The 14371-nt window shown below is 52.0% G+C and overlaps 4 protein-coding genes and 1 non-coding gene across 5 annotated transcripts; 1 reads left to right on the top strand and 4 right to left on the bottom strand.

Annotated features, from left to right (window-relative positions):
* Nucleotides 1-16: 16 nt before the first annotated feature.
* Nucleotides 17-2169, bottom strand: she9 (putative mitochondrion biogenesis protein (She9)). Its single transcript, XM_073723400.1, has 2 exons — nucleotides 1434-2169; nucleotides 17-1381 (listed from the first exon to the last, which is right to left on the bottom strand). The coding sequence occupies exons 1-2, from the start codon at nucleotides 1993-1995 to the stop codon at nucleotides 534-536; spliced, it is 1410 nt and encodes a 469-aa protein (XP_073588216.1). The 5' UTR covers nucleotides 1996-2169; the 3' UTR covers nucleotides 17-533.
* Nucleotides 2170-2357: 188 nt separating this feature from the next.
* Nucleotides 2358-3272, bottom strand: BDW74DRAFT_146694 (putative stress response RCI peptide). The gene is made up of 2 exons (XM_073723399.1): nucleotides 3127-3272; nucleotides 2358-3074 (listed from the first exon to the last, which is right to left on the bottom strand). The coding sequence occupies exons 1-2, from the start codon at nucleotides 3182-3184 to the stop codon at nucleotides 2656-2658; spliced, it is 477 nt and encodes a 158-aa protein (XP_073588215.1). The 5' UTR covers nucleotides 3185-3272; the 3' UTR covers nucleotides 2358-2655.
* Nucleotides 3273-3632: 360 nt separating this feature from the next.
* BDW74DRAFT_t47 lies at nucleotides 3633-3704 on the bottom strand. Its single transcript has one exon. It is a non-coding gene; the product is annotated as a tRNA-Met (tRNA).
* A 1396-nt stretch (nucleotides 3705-5100) lies between these two features.
* erg8 (phosphomevalonate kinase) lies at nucleotides 5101-7088 on the bottom strand. Its single transcript, XM_073733824.1, has 2 exons — nucleotides 6492-7088; nucleotides 5101-6444 (listed from the first exon to the last, which is right to left on the bottom strand). Exons 1-2 carry the CDS (start codon nucleotides 6794-6796, stop codon nucleotides 5355-5357), a joined length of 1395 nt encoding a protein of 464 aa, XP_073588214.1. The 5' UTR covers nucleotides 6797-7088; the 3' UTR covers nucleotides 5101-5354.
* Nucleotides 7089-8584: 1496 nt separating this feature from the next.
* On the top strand, nucleotides 8585-14333 carry BDW74DRAFT_165916 (uncharacterized protein; the record flags this gene model as incomplete). Its single annotated transcript, XM_073726480.1, has 6 exons — nucleotides 8585-11926; nucleotides 11957-12007; nucleotides 12050-12242; nucleotides 12276-12377; nucleotides 13043-13225; nucleotides 13291-14333. 6 exons carry the CDS (start codon nucleotides 8585-8587, stop codon nucleotides 14331-14333), a joined length of 4914 nt encoding a protein of 1637 aa, XP_073588213.1.
* Nucleotides 14334-14371: the final 38 nt, after the last annotated feature.

Below are 14371 nucleotides of genomic sequence, written 5' to 3'. Positions count from 1 at the left end.
GTATCAACACCGCCGCCGCCACCGCCGCCGCCGCCCCCTCCGGGGTCAAAAAAGGCAGAAGGGCCCGCCGAAATGCTGCACGTCGAAAGAGGATAGCACTGGACGCCGCCGAGGCCGCTGAGGCCGCCGCGAAAAACGCTGCCGAAGGCGAGAAGGAGGAGAAGAAGAAGGAGAAGAAGGACGTGGCCGACGAGGACATGGGTGATGAGCAAATCCCTATTGATGAGACCCTTTAGTTTTTCTCTGTTTTTGTTTTTCCAAATGTTTTTTTTTCTCTCTAACAATTGAATGATCGATCTGTCTAACTCAAATAAGCATAAACCCCAAGCGTAGTTTCATGTTGTGTAGGAAAACTCATCCCATACAACCTGCTGCCTATAAAGTCGAAATAGTAATATACGGGGTAATAACTGACCATGGTCAGAACGGTCTTGGTGAATAGAGGATGTTTAGACTCTTCTTGTCTAGATTTGAATAGTAATACATGACCCTATAGAGACTAAATGTTACAGATATATGCAGTTGGCTTTGACTCATCGGGGACGAATCAAAGCCACAATCAGGCCCATCACTGCAGCACCAGCTGCGGCACTGGTGGCAGCCACTATAGAAAGATCACGTTGTGTGACTGTGACGGGGCTCTCACTGAGAAGGTCGTGCAGGTATTGACGCCACAACTCAACAGACATGGATGGAGGGAATTGCAATGTAGAAGGGTGGTATGATTCCGCGAGCTCGCTTGCCGTGTTCGCTGGCGGCTGGTCTTCGGTAAGGGTGGTTGGTGTAGTTGAGTGAGCAGTCGCATCAGGAGTTTTCTCGGATGTAACGTCCTCTGCAGTCGATGGGGTTACAGAAACAGAAGCAGGAACTTCCGGAGCGGCAGCGGGTTCCGCAGATGGCACAGACTGGACATGGACGAAAATTTTTTCCTTTTCAATAGCCTCGAGCACTTTCTCCTCAAATCCCTTGACGAGCCTGTTCCGGCGCCAGGGCTCAACGGCAATCTGGAAAACCAGGAAGAGGAGGACATTTACCCCCATCAGGCCCCAGGTCCCCCAGGTACTCATTCGGCGGATTTTGTCGGACCAGACTTGCTCCTCATGGTAGCGGGATAGGATGCTCTTCGTGAGACTCGCAGCAGCCTCTTCCGACTCGCGTTCCGCCGCCGACAGGGCTTCTTGCGTTTCATTCTCGGCAACCTCGTTCGTGTGGTCGTTGCGGTATAGATGTGTGAAGCGTTCCAGGTCAGCCGGTGACCAGGCATGTTTACGCTGTAGTAACTCGTTTACTTCACGCTGAGAAGTCGAGCGTCGGTTAATAGCGGCCGCGTAGGCGTCTTTTGCTGCTCGGACCTGAAGGCGAGCGGATCGAAGGCGTTCCTCTAGCAAGGAGTTAGCAAGAGCCGGGTATACAAAGTCAGGACTCTGACGAACCTTGTTCTTGGATGCTCCTCTTGAGGGCCTCGATTGAAGAATAGCCAGTCAGATCGTTCAGCCGCTGGCCCGCCACGAAAACATTTGATTGCAGGTTATCCATCAACTCGGTGAACTGCTTGGAGAGCTGCGACCGGCGATCCTCTATATACGAGGGAAGCCCGCCTGTCTCTGTTGAGCTAGGTTCAGCCTTTTCCTTCCCTTCATGCCCCTGGGAATGTACCGCGTCTGCGGCTTGCGGAGTTCCCTGGTCCCCCGCACCTGTTTCTGCCCGAGTACTCTGCGGCGCACTCTCCGGGGCACCCAAAGCGATTACTTCATCTTTGGATTTCTCATCCGGTTTTTCATCCGCGGGCTTCTTCAGTTCATCCGACAAAAGGGCGGGTTGGGAGCGGAATTGGCATCGTAGGCAGACCGAGAAGTTTCGCCGTGGGTTTCCGGGGTAGTGAAGAACTTTGGTGGTAGGAGCTGAAGCGATCGGCGAACGTCTGGATAGAGATGTTCTTGGTCGACTTAGACTCGTTCGTAGAGATTGTCTAAGTAAAACTGGCATAGATTGCATGGTGACTGCGAGGTCGCAGGACCGTCCGGTTTGTTGTTGGTGACGGCTGAGTTCCAGAGTTAGCGGAGAAAGGCTGGGCGGCTTCTCGGGGAACCACTTCGGAGGAAGGGCCACCGCAGACAACCATCCACAGACGGTTTTGATCTAACTGGCAGGGATGTGCGGAGTTCTGACAGTTAGGTGTTATTTGTACTTTAGCACTCATGGGAATAGAAAAGGTTATCGCCCAGAAGGAGTACACCCTCTGGTTTGCTTAAAACGAGCCATTCACCCGTCCGACTGCCCAATAAGCAGGAACCATGTCTATAGAGTAACTACAATAAACTAGCCATGGTTCTTAGCATACGGGTATATAGGGTTACCGACAAAGTATAAGATTATCATTGTGCTATCTAAAGTCGTAGACCATGGCCGTAGCCGCGACAGGGGCTACAAAGACTGATGGAAATTCGCGAAAGGGTGTACATTAGGACTAATCAAACAAATAAAGCTCATAGCACGACGGACGCTGCATTGACAGCAATAGGGGGAAAGGCCACAGGGCCAGCTCGAAGCGGATCATAAAGCTCGTCAGTAGGTGTTCGTTCAAGGGTCGTAGGTTCGGATGGTATGGGGTATCTAGGTACGCCGGCGCTCAAAGCAGACTGGGCTGTGGCGAGTCTAATCATGGTTCTGCACTTTGTGGTCGCCCTTAACAGCCTCGGCGTACGTGGGAGGACTGGTTTCTTCAGTTCCCTGTCTGCTGCTTCCAGCTGCACCATCTTGACCTTGTTCAGGCTTAGGAGCGGTTTCTCTGGAGTGCGGCTGTGTGTTTGAGTCTTGCTGGGCAGGCATGGTACCGTAACCTCTTTGAGAATGAGTCGGAGCAGGCTGATGAGAGACGTAGTAGTATGTTACGTGCCCATTCTCGACGTCGCCCCTCCGGTTCGGAACGGGCTCGTAGGACGGATCATCGTAGTCCGGCTCGGGGTTTTTGAGGATGATGTACCATGCGTGGAGCAAGCCAGGAACGTAGCCAAGACAGCAGAGAGCGATGTTTATGATGGAGTCGGCCGTGCAAACACCTAGTTTGATCCAGACTGACTCCGAGTTAGTGGGGAGACAAGAGTGTCGAGGTGGAGGCGGACTTACCTGAGACGGGTGGAAAGAAGATTGCCAAAATGGCAAGGAACATGTCAGAGCCGCACATGGTTATGAGTTGACTGAGTTTTAGCGAGAATATATTCAGGAGATAGGGTGTGTCTTGGTTGACTTCGAGGACAAAGCTGAACTGCTACAAATATGGGCGCGTGCGGAAGGCAGAACAGCATCAGCCACAGGGTGTCAGATGAGGTCATGAGCACGTGAGTGAAGGAAAGAGCTGTGGCGCAGTGCCCTACATGCGGAGGCGGGGTCCCGAGGCGGGTGTGACTCAACATCGGCATGCCGAGCTACGGCCGAAGTTCGGCATCACCTCAAATAATCGAGAAAAAGAACAAAATATGCCTAAACCAACAACGCAAAGTAATAAGCTGGTAAAAATGGTATCACTAGAGAGAAACTAGGAGAACTTGAACATGTCCAACTAAAAATGCGTTGGCTACATGGATGAGCATAGAAATCTAATAAGTAGGATAGAAATAGTACAAAAAAATAATTAGCATGTCCTGGTTTCGATCCAGGGTCCTCCGGGTTATGAGCCCGGCGCTCTTCCCCTGAGCTAACATGCTGTTGTTATATTGTGCAATTATAATGCCCAATATGAGTACATTTAAATTTTTAAAGCCGCTTTTGCGCATAGGCTGCCTACAACTTAGTATGTCGTCTATGCTCTACAGTACTATTTATTACCATCCAACTGAACGCCAAAAAGTATAAATAGACCTTTCTATATGGTATATTATGAGTCAGAGCCTAAAAATAATAGTGGTGGTTGGTCAACAATACGTGTAGAGCTCCCACGGCGCCAGGTAAAATAGGGCTTTGTCAAGGCATCTACTCTACCACCACTCCCATGGCACTGATGGCCTGGTCTGTCTTTAGCTGTGTTACTGTCTAGATGTATCAGTATTGTCTTAGATCCTACCGGCCCTGGTCTAGGCCATTTGATCATATTCATGATTCTTGATAGAGAGATATGAGACTCCGAACATGGTCCATGTAACATGTTCGACAATAAGGACAGGCTTGTGGCTAGATGCAAATAGACATAAAATCGGTTGAAGAGGTTTTGTATTAATTCTTCCTGGTGCTTTCTTGTATAACCGTAAACCCTAATCTCTGGCCAGAGAACTAGTTGTGGGTAATCTACCTCTAACCCAATGGTAAAGCAGGCCATATGCCGACCATCTAGGGGGCGGTTAGAGTATAAAGACCGGCTTATAGCCAATTTTTCCTTTTTAAGTATGATCCAGCGCATATGCTAACATTAGACTGTATAGGGTCCATCACCTAGTGATATCACTATACAATAAGATTTTTTACAATCACACCCACGAGTCCAGCAGATAAATCAACCCGGTCTGCTCAGAATAGTCGAGAGTCTCTTGAGTACTCCGCGGCTGGTGCCCAGAGTGGTCCTCTTGTCAGCATACAAGGAAGATCCACCCACCCGGGTAGCCATTCTATAAGCAATATATATATATCTGCCATGAAGAAATTACTAAGCAGCTCGGACCATAGAATCCCATCCACCTATCGACCGTGCCCCAAAACATATAAAGATGTATAGCAAACAGCGATAGATCTTCCATTTTGCACTAGCATACAAAGTGCTATAGCATGGCCATGACCGCCGTGCAGGGATTACTACCAAAGACAGGTGGATCTTTTTTGAATAAAGGCAGGAGGGTGTAGTAAAGAAATAAGTCATGCCAAACAATTGTGAGCGGATGATTTTCGATATCAGAAGGTACTACTTTTATCTTTGGATCTGCAAACCTCAACTATGAACCGAATTTGCCGGTGACACAGCCGAGACATTGCTATAAAGACCATGTCCCGTCGAGCATAATCAAGATCGCGACGGCGTACACCACTGGAGCAGTAAGCCTCGTTGGAAGAGGCGGGAGATGCCTAGGCGGGAGATGGATAGTACCCATTACCTAGGGCCGCTACCCACTGACACTCAAACCACCAGTCACCGACAACACCATGACAAAAAAAGGTTTTATCCAACCAGACACATTTGACTGCGTCTGACCACTGCCCCAAACGGTGAACCCTGCGAAAATACCCGTGGATGGATGACATTTCTCTATACTTTTGAGAAACCTATTACTTAATCATTACTATGCCCGTGATGCCCAACATACACTTCGTAAGGAGTCATATCCCATGAAAGGGACCCGAAACTAAAAGAACGCTACAAGCCCAAGCCTTTACAGCCACGCGTGATATTGCTCCAGCGGCTCGTTCTCCAGACCAAGAGAACCGTGACGCACACCTAGAAGACGAACCTTGCCGACCTTGCCTCCAAAGTCATCCTCCACCTTACTCTCCCAGTTCTCGAAGAGCTGCCTCAGACGGTCAATGACCTCCGGCTCGTCTCGAATCAAGACCGCAAGAGCATCATAACCGCCGGCGCCAGGAACAACGCCGCCCACAACTCCGTCGACTTCGGAAATCGCGTCAAGTAGTTCGGTCTGTACCTTTGGCTCGATGGGAACGTCCGATTTTCCAGTCATACTGCGAATATAGTCGCGAGAGCGTTCGATCATATTGCGAACCTCATCGAAACCCTTGTCAGGACTTTGGGACAGTTGCTTGAACTCGAGAACGAGCCTTTCGTTGTTCGCCTGCAAAGCGTCCCAGAGAAGATCGGCCTCTTGCTTGTTCTGCTTGCGCCACTCCAGCACCTTCTTGACCATGGATGGGGTCTGGGAGCCGCACTCCACATCGCAGAGAACCATCTGCATGCCTCGGGGGAGGGTCATGCCAAAGTCCAGACACTCCGTGTCCCAGGGGTGCTCCGGATCAGCATCCTCCACGACTTTGAACAACCTTTCATCAAACCCAGGGCTGCCCGCATCACCAACAGACTCGAGGATAGAAGGCGAGAAGCGGCGATAAAGACAAGAACCATACACAGCGGCAGCGACGTCGAAGCCCGAGCCAACTTTTCCTTGAGCAGCACAATGAGCGGCCTGCGCCAGGTTGTGCAATTTATCACGAGCTGCAGCAAGGTCATCAGGCTGCATGGTACGGTGGATTACCAGCGCAGACACCAAAGAAGTGACCAGAGCAGCAGAAGAACCAAGGCCGGTCTTGTGTGCCTCGTGGAGAGGAACACCAAAGTTGACGAATTCCCCAGCTTGGCGCTTTGAGGCCCTTGAAAAGGCCGTCTCCGAATAATAGTCGTTGTCGGCGAGGATGGTGATGGACAGTGAACCAAAGTCCTTCGAGTCAGCTACATAGCTGATATAAGTCAAAGCGTAGTTCAACGAGGTCTCGACAAAAGGATTGGCACGTCTAACACTGTTAGCCACGTCTAGTATACGCTGCTGTAATGGTCTCACCCCTCGTTTTTCTGTACGACCCTGATTCCACCCCCATTCTCAACCCGCTGTATAGCATATTCCCACGCAGCACCGACGAATTGGGGCGAGCGAACGACAATAAGGTCTTCTTTATCCTTCTCAGCTTCGGCGTTCCCGTTTTGTAGCTTCTGCCCCTTTCGAAGCTGCTCCACAACGACGTGTATTCGAGCGTCGAGCGCAAAGACGGTGCCTGTATAATTCCGGTCCAGGACAAGGTACCCCCCCGTAAGCAACACTTTTCCGGGGGAGGACACGGCCGTAGTTGCGGATGACTTGTAGGACATGGTGAGGAGCTCTGGTGGTATCTCGAGACGAGGTTTTTGGATGCGAACGGCTTCGAGGATAACTACAAGTCAAAGCTGGAGTCAGCAAGCAGAGACAAGAAGTAAATGCCATGCAATGCGATGCCGGTGAGGGAGGTACCAACGAATCAGTGTTGCAGTCGCTGTCGAAAGTACTTGACCCCGCGCGTTTAGAGACGTGCTTTGAGCCTGTCGGTCAGGCAAGGAGGGGAACAGGGAAACAGGAGGTATGTGATTAGAAGGACCAAAGGAAAACTTAAGGCATCATATATCACGGTGGGTTCAGGTAATCGCCGGTCATCTTGAATGTTTTGATGATCGACTGACCATCTCCAAGTGCCCGCCGTACTGTGGCTGGAGCTGACGAATGTGGCTAGTGTGTGCCTGAATTGGAAGAATCCAAAATCTCCCTGACCAACAATGGAGTAACTGTTACTCCGGAGTCATGATTCTCTACGCTGTACAGCTGGGACTGAGATACGAGAAAAAAAAGTACGGAAAAATCTCCTCGACCGTGGTCCATTCAGCCGAGGATATATTGTTTGCACACCGTCGCAGGGGCTGGAATGGAAAGAACTTCTCTGTCGAGGTCATCATACGATATAAAAGCCTCTGCGGAGTCCTCCGCGTTCCACAGAAATTCCACGACTCGGGAGAATGGCTCCTTCTGCTTGCTGACATTCGCTTGTAGTTCAATTGTCAATCCCCAGTTCGGCCGTGTCCTGATAGTAGTCTATAGACTACGGAGAGTAGTCGTGCAGCCGGCGGTTGACTTTGAGATGCCAGAAGGGTTTTTGCCACTGACGTGGCCAGCGCGATGCTGGGCGAAAGGTCTGCCCTTCAGCTTACTTAAGCGAGTCGAGCCTCGACTTTGATACCATGAATTGAGAACCTCAGGCATGTTCTCAGCGGCAGGCAGCAATCGGCGATTCACTCGGATATCGGAGATCCGGGCATCGGTGATAGGACGGGGCCAGCTGGCCAAAGTCCGGCGTAAGAAAAGCACGAGAAAAAGAGCCGGAACAGCCGTGAGTCAGACTGTCAACGGTGCCAGAAAATCAGGAACCCAGGGATCCGGGCTCCTGCTTCTTCCTTACGGCTCCAGTTCGAGCTGCCTGCCGATTGGCCGTGCTGGAAATCTGGGGCTGAGCGGCCACCTGACCCAAATCCCTTCAGCTTCCGATCACCAAGCAGTGACGTCCTGATTAGGAATCGTCAGCTTGTATACGCAGAATCTTCTGCTGCAGGGCGACATGATAGATATTCTGCGCGACAAATAGATCATGCACGTCTACGCAAAAAGAGGAACCCACTCTGAAACAGGAGTTGATATCGCATCCCTGGATTATCTTCCTCCAAAGGATTCTCAAGGCGATTGGCCGTGCAAAAGGACAGGGTTAAATTCTGGAAACTCTTAGATCCGCGCTAGACCGTCTTGGGCTGAGCCAACGCGACCACTGTCCCAGTTCCTTTTCTCCTTCTCATAAAATATCCCTCGTTCCCGGTCGATTCATCGTAATCCCATCATTCTTTTTTTTTTTTTTTCTGTCGCCTGTAAGACATTCTTGTCTCTCTTTCCCACACCTATAACCCCCCTTTCTTTTCTCTCGCGCGTTCCTTTGGCGACCCCGTCGTCAAATGAACCTGCATTATCATCTTTCTCCGGATTATAAGGTACGGCGTCCCATGAATCTAGATCGAGCAAGATCGAGTGCCTAACGAGATTAGTGTTGCCTCTTCCCATTGATGAAGAGGTCCCCAGCAAGATAAATGGTCTTCAAGCCGTTTACCCATATCGCGCGTCAGAGTTTCACCAAAGCCTTCACTCACGGCTATGCTCAATCAGTAGTCGCCGCCTCGCAGTCCTACGCGTCGTCAACAACACTCAACCATCTCACCGCCGCTAACCCTGGCAAGTTCTCTCGCACTACCCAGCTACAACATGTTTTCCAACCGTCGAGTTCGTCTGGGGCCGGCGCAAAGGCCAGCCAAGGTAGTTCGGGCGGCGGAGATGCTGGCTTAGCTGCGTACTATGCGGCGTGGCAACAGGCTCAGCAGACCGGCGATGACAGCGACTGGAAACAGTTGCAGTTAAAACGGGGTATTGGCTGGAAGCCGGTCACTGAAGAAGAGGCCCGGCTGAAGGACGAAACCGACTTACCCGCCACAGCTCGCCCCGACCGCAACCACTCTCCGCATCTCACTCAGGCTTCCGCCAATGCGGATGTCAGCGCGAAGGTTGAAGAGGCGGTAGCCCGGGAGATTCAGATACAAGAGGAACAGGCGCAGGCGGAGGAAGCGTCCGAGGCGCACGATGCTTCTGCCACTGAAGCGTTCCCAGACTTGCCGGAGGATGTAGCTGCGGTGGGCGATTTCGCCACGGAGGAGTCTCGCCTTGCCTCAGAGCGAATTGTGCAACTCGCGTCCGACAAGAAGTATGCGGACATCCCCGGCGCCTTTGCAGCGCTTCTTCGAGACGGCCTTACACCGACCGTTGGCGCTTATAATGCTCTGTTGGACTCTGCCATCGAACTTCACGATGATCGATCCCAGGCGATTCCGAAGGCGCTCGATGTTTACTCGGATATGCTTCGTCGTAGGGTAATTCCCGATGAGCAAACCTACCGAATGCTAGTTCAGCTCTTCGTCATGCGTGCTCACGATGCTAGGAAAGCAATGCAAGTGCTAGAACAGGAGAGGGTCCGATATGGAGGGATGGAGGAGCCTGGAAAGTTCATGCTACACTCTAGTGAGCTCGAGCAGGCTATCCTAGCTGAGGATGATTCTCTCGGAATTGCATTGAAACTGTTTGGGACTGCCGCTTCCCGACACGCCGATCTCGTCTTCCCCCTCGACACCTACCGCTACCTGATCAGTGCTTGCGCCACCGAGGGCAAGGTCGATGCGATGGTCCGCGTGTATGCACACATGGAGTCTCACAAAGTGACCCCCCACGCCTCCATCTTTCCCTCGATGATTGACGCCTTTGCTTCGGCGGGCGAATTGACGAGTGCTGTCGAGTGCTACAACGAGTACAGATCACTTGCGATGTCCGACGACAGTGGCACATTCTGCATCATTCAGCGATTGGATGGTCAGGTTTATGCTGCTTTGATCAAGGCCTACATCACATGCGGCAAGGAGGAAAATGCGATGCGCTTCCTTGAGCGAATCCGCTCCTCTTTTGACGAAGTGACCGAGAACCGTGAAACACGACAAGAAGCACTAGAGTCTGTTATCATCCATGACGCTCTTGTGCAACACGCTCTTAAATTGGGTGATCATGCAAAGGCGCTTGACCAAGCTAAGAACCGGTTGCGCGATGGAGCTCTTGATCAGGCCATGTCTCAGATCTGCATAGCGGCGGCCGATTCCGGCAACGTGAAGATCGCTTCCGAAGCATACGATCTCCTTCCCAAAGACGTGGAGACGCGACAAAAACCTGCTGTTTCGATGTTGGCTCTCCACGTCCGTGACGGCAATGTATCAGCTGCTCGGCCCTTGTGGCTATTGTTAAGCACTGTGGGTCAGGCAACGTCGGATATGGTACAGCCGACTGTGATGTATGCAGTCGCTCTTTTGAAGAGTGGTCGCACCGATGAATCTCTCGTCGAGGCGAGGAATATGTTTGCCCGTATCCGCAGTTCTTCCAACAATCTTCCCTCAAACTCTGTTCGTGAACAGATCAACGAGAGTATTCACCTTCTTAGCCGTGTTCTTGTCCAGGGCGCTGCTATCCTTTCGCCTCAAGCTTCAATGTCCCTTCTCTGGTTGATGGTCGAAAATGGCGGTCTTATCTCACCTGTCGCCCAACACGCTGTCGCCTTCCTCGGACCTCTTGAAATCTCCCAGCTCAGCCCACGCGACCTTGCCCTCGCTCTCCAGGTTCAAGCTGGAATCTTGGTCAACAACAGCGCCATGTCGTTTGATGCCGCCCACCCCATTCGCTTCTCCCATATGCTGGACATTGCTCTAGCTACAGGGCTTGCCATGGATACCACTACTGTCCACCTCGTCGACCAAGCCGTGAACAAGCTCTTTACCAGCCGGCCTGATATGGTCAGCAGATGGCATAGCTATTTGGGCTTGTCGTCTAGCCCGTCTAGCTACCTCTCTGGCCCTCACACCCCTGTCTCTGAGATGTCTAGTATGAGCTCGGCCCCGAGCGAGGACTCATTTGACCCTTATGCATACGCTACCGACTTCAAAGGATCGGCAATGATTGCCGATGGACTCGAGAGCACTCACGGTCGCCCTGAAGCTCACCTCAACGAAGCTCTTAACAGACTCCGCAACATGCGCCGCTCTAGTCGACACCCTCGCTACATTACCTACGCCAAACTCATTGCAGCTGCCGCCAAGAGCAATCGCGTTGATCTGGTGCATGAAGTCCTGAGCATGGCCAGACGTGATGTTCCTCTTCTGCCTCAATACAAGGCTGTCAAATATGGCTGGACCTCCATCCTTGATGCTATGGTCGCCGCCTGCTTGACACTAGGTGACCGCGGACTTGCTGCCAAGTATCACCACGAGCTTTCCGAACTTGGCTCTGCCCCGTCTGCCAACACCTTCGGCCTGTACATCACTACCCTCAAGGAGTCTACCAAAACCTTTGACGAGGCGACCGAAGCGCTGAAGATCTTCCACCGTGCTGTGGCAGAGGGCGTTGAGCCCACCTCGTTCCTGTACAATGCTCTCATTGGCAAGCTCGGCAAGGCCCGTCGTATTGACGATTGCCTTCAGTACTTTGCGGAGATGCGTGCCAACAACGTTCGCCCCACTAGTGTCACCTACGGAACCATCGTGAACGCACTCTGCCGTGTTAGCGACGAGCGCTTCGCCGAGGAGATGTTCGAAGAGATGGAGTCCATGCCTAACTACAAGCCTCGACCTGCACCCTACAACTCTATGATCCAGTACTTCCTCAACACAAAACGCGACCGGACCAAGGTTCTGGCCTACTACGAGCGGATGCTAAGCCGAAACATCAGGCCGACTATGCACACCTACAAGTTGCTTATCGATGCCCATGCCTCTCTAGATCCCATCGACATGGAAGCTGCGGAAAAGGTGCTCGAGACTGTCAAAGCGTCTGGGCAAGAGCCTGAGGCCGTGCACTATGCATCACTCATCCATGCCAAGGGCTGCGTGATGCGGGACATGGAAGCCGCCCACAACGTCTTCAAGTCCGCAGTGTCTAGCACTAAAGTTCATGTGCAACCTTGCCTGTACCAGGCCCTTCTCGAATCCATGGTTGCCAATCATCAGGTTGCACAGACTGAAGCGATTGTTGAAGACATGGCCAAGCGCAAGGTGGAAATGACCGCGTACATTGCCAACACCCTCATCCACGGGTGGGCCGCCGAAGGAGACGTTCAGAAGGCCCAGGCTATTTACAACAATGTCGGGATTGAAAAGCGGGAACCAAGTACGTACGAGGCCATGACTCGTGCGTTTTTAGCCGCCGACGACCATGCGAGCGCTTCTCGCACGGTGCAGGAGATGCTCTCGCGGGGGTATCCTACGGCCGTGGCCCACAAGATTGCCGATCTCGTGGGCAATGGTGCAGTCACAGCCACCCTCTAAGGTGGCTGTTCAGTTTCTTGACGGTAAAAGTTGCCTCTTTTCTTTACATCCAAAAGTCGACGACTGGGACATGGTCCCATTCATACAGGGCTGGACCCCGTTTTCTCTAGCTCTCCAGCCCGACAGTGACTGCATAGACATTGGGAGGCACTTGATTGCCAAGAGCTCTACGTATTTATTTGGACATATTGCATTCAGCGGGGACGGAGTTATGGCTTTGTATCTATACCACTGTTTGGGCTCTGGTGTTTTTCTTCATCTTTTCCTTTTGTTCAATTTTTTCTTTGTTCAATAGAGACTCTCAACTCTCAAGTCAATGATATACGACATTTGACGATCCATTAAGTTTGGACACGGCCATGGCCTCTATAGAATCTGTTCAAAAGCACGTATTTCTGGATTTTGGATATGCTCTATCAACTCAATGACGCCGGTTACTATGGGCCATTCAATGCCTATTATTATAGCTAGTAGTAGTATCAAGGACTATTGGAATACGTAAGTCTTTGTTATTCTGCAGCTCAGAGGTATATCTGATGAAGCCGTAATCTGCGTCATAACGGGATCTCCCCCCAACCCCCGCTTTGCTTCTTCAACATCATCCCACCCCCCTTGTACATTATTTCCCCGACATCGCTTTAGAATTATACACCTCGATTGAGTTACTTTGCTTGCTGTCTTCTATGAGTCATCCCCGTCTGTCCAATTCAATTAGATCTCTGCTACGTCCATTCCCACCTCGCCGCACTTACCACACCACCCGGTTCCATCTTTCGGCCATGGACTCTTCAGATCCGCAGCACAAGCGGCCCAAGAAGCTAATCTGTACGTGTCCTCTAGCGATATCTGTGCGATGCTATACTTCAAAGCACTAACTTACTCAATCGCAGTTGCCCCCGGCGACATCGAAGCGACCCCCAAGACCCCAACAATCCCCACCGAAGAACCTCTCATTCCAGCGTCCGCTCTTCCCGCGCGAGTCGTCGCAGAAGCCCTCCGATCGGAAACCATGACCCCCAACACGGCACTGAATAACAAGGTCCTATCGCACCCCGCACGTGCCCACCAATTCGTGCGCAATCCCCCGCTCACCGTCTCTCAACTGCACCCGACAAACCCACTCTACCAGTTCCATGCGTGGTTTCGCGATCCCCGGCTAGAGCTTTCGTCGGCACCGGAGACGTGCACGCTAGCAACCGCGTCTTTGCCGTCGGGGCGCGTGAGTGCTCGTGTCGTGTACCTCAAGGAACTTGACGAGAGAGGCTGGACGGTATACAGCAATTGGGGCAGTCGGGAGGGCAAAGGCGGACAAGTTTTTGGTCTAGGCGCTGGCGGAAATGGCGAGAGTAACGTCCCTGATGCTATGCCTTCCGGAGTGGATGAGCCTCTCGTCAAAGACCTGGAGCTAGAGCAACAGGGAAACAAATGGGCTGCTCTGACATTCTGCTGGTCGGTGCTGGAGCGCCAAGTCCGGATTGAAGGGATGGTTGAGCCGCTGAGCCGTGAGGAAAGCGAGTTGTACTGGCGGACGCGGGAGCGCGGAAGCCAGATCGGCGCTTGGGCTAGCTGGCAGAGCAAGGTGCTTTGGTCCGCTAAGCCTGATAGCCTCGTGAGCAAGCGACGCAAGAGCTTTGGCCCCGGCGAGGACTCCAGCTCAATAGTGTACCCTGAGATCCCGCACGACGTGAACGAGACGGATATCGACGATGGACGGGCGCTGCTCGAGAAGCGGGTGCAGGAGATGGAGGCGCGGTTTGCTGATACCAACGAAATCCCTCTTCCTCCGTTCTGGGGTGGAGTGCGTTTGATTCCAGAGTCGGTGGAGTTTTGGCAGGGCCGTCGTAGTCGACTACATGATCGGTTTCGCTATGTGCGAATCCACGGGGATGATGAGTCGTCGTATAAATGGCGGATTGAGCGACTTTCGCCTTAGATGTTTAGTATAGAGCAGAAAGCGTAAATGAACCATGA

The sequence above is a fragment of the Aspergillus multicolor genome, assembly GCF_047715735.1.
Source record: "Aspergillus multicolor strain CBS 133.54 unplaced genomic scaffold BDW74scaffold_3, whole genome shotgun sequence".
Taxonomy (NCBI): domain Eukaryota; kingdom Fungi; phylum Ascomycota; class Eurotiomycetes; order Eurotiales; family Aspergillaceae; genus Aspergillus; species Aspergillus multicolor.
This window is presented reverse-complemented; position numbering and strand designations above follow the sequence as displayed.

Coding starts and splice junctions, on each gene's coding strand:
- she9 (XM_073723400.1), bottom strand. CDS start 1,995: ATGCAATCTATGCCAGTTTTACTTAGACAATCTCTACGAACGAGTCTA. Junction 1,382..1,433: donor GAGGAGCATCCAAGAACAAG/GTTCGTCAGAGT, acceptor ACTCCTTGCTAG/AGGAACGCCTTCGATCCGCT.
- BDW74DRAFT_146694 (XM_073723399.1), bottom strand. CDS start 3,184: ATGTGCGGCTCTGACATGTTCCTTGCCATTTTGGCAATCTTCTTTCCA. Junction 3,075..3,126: donor CTTCTTTCCACCCGTCTCAG/GTAAGTCCGCCT, acceptor ACTCGGAGTCAG/TCTGGATCAAACTAGGTGTT.
- erg8 (XM_073733824.1), bottom strand. CDS start 6,796: ATGTCCTACAAGTCATCCGCAACTACGGCCGTGTCCTCCCCCGGAAAA. Junction 6,445..6,491: donor GTCGTACAGAAAAACGAGGG/GTGAGACCATTA, acceptor TAACAGTGTTAG/ACGTGCCAATCCTTTTGTCG.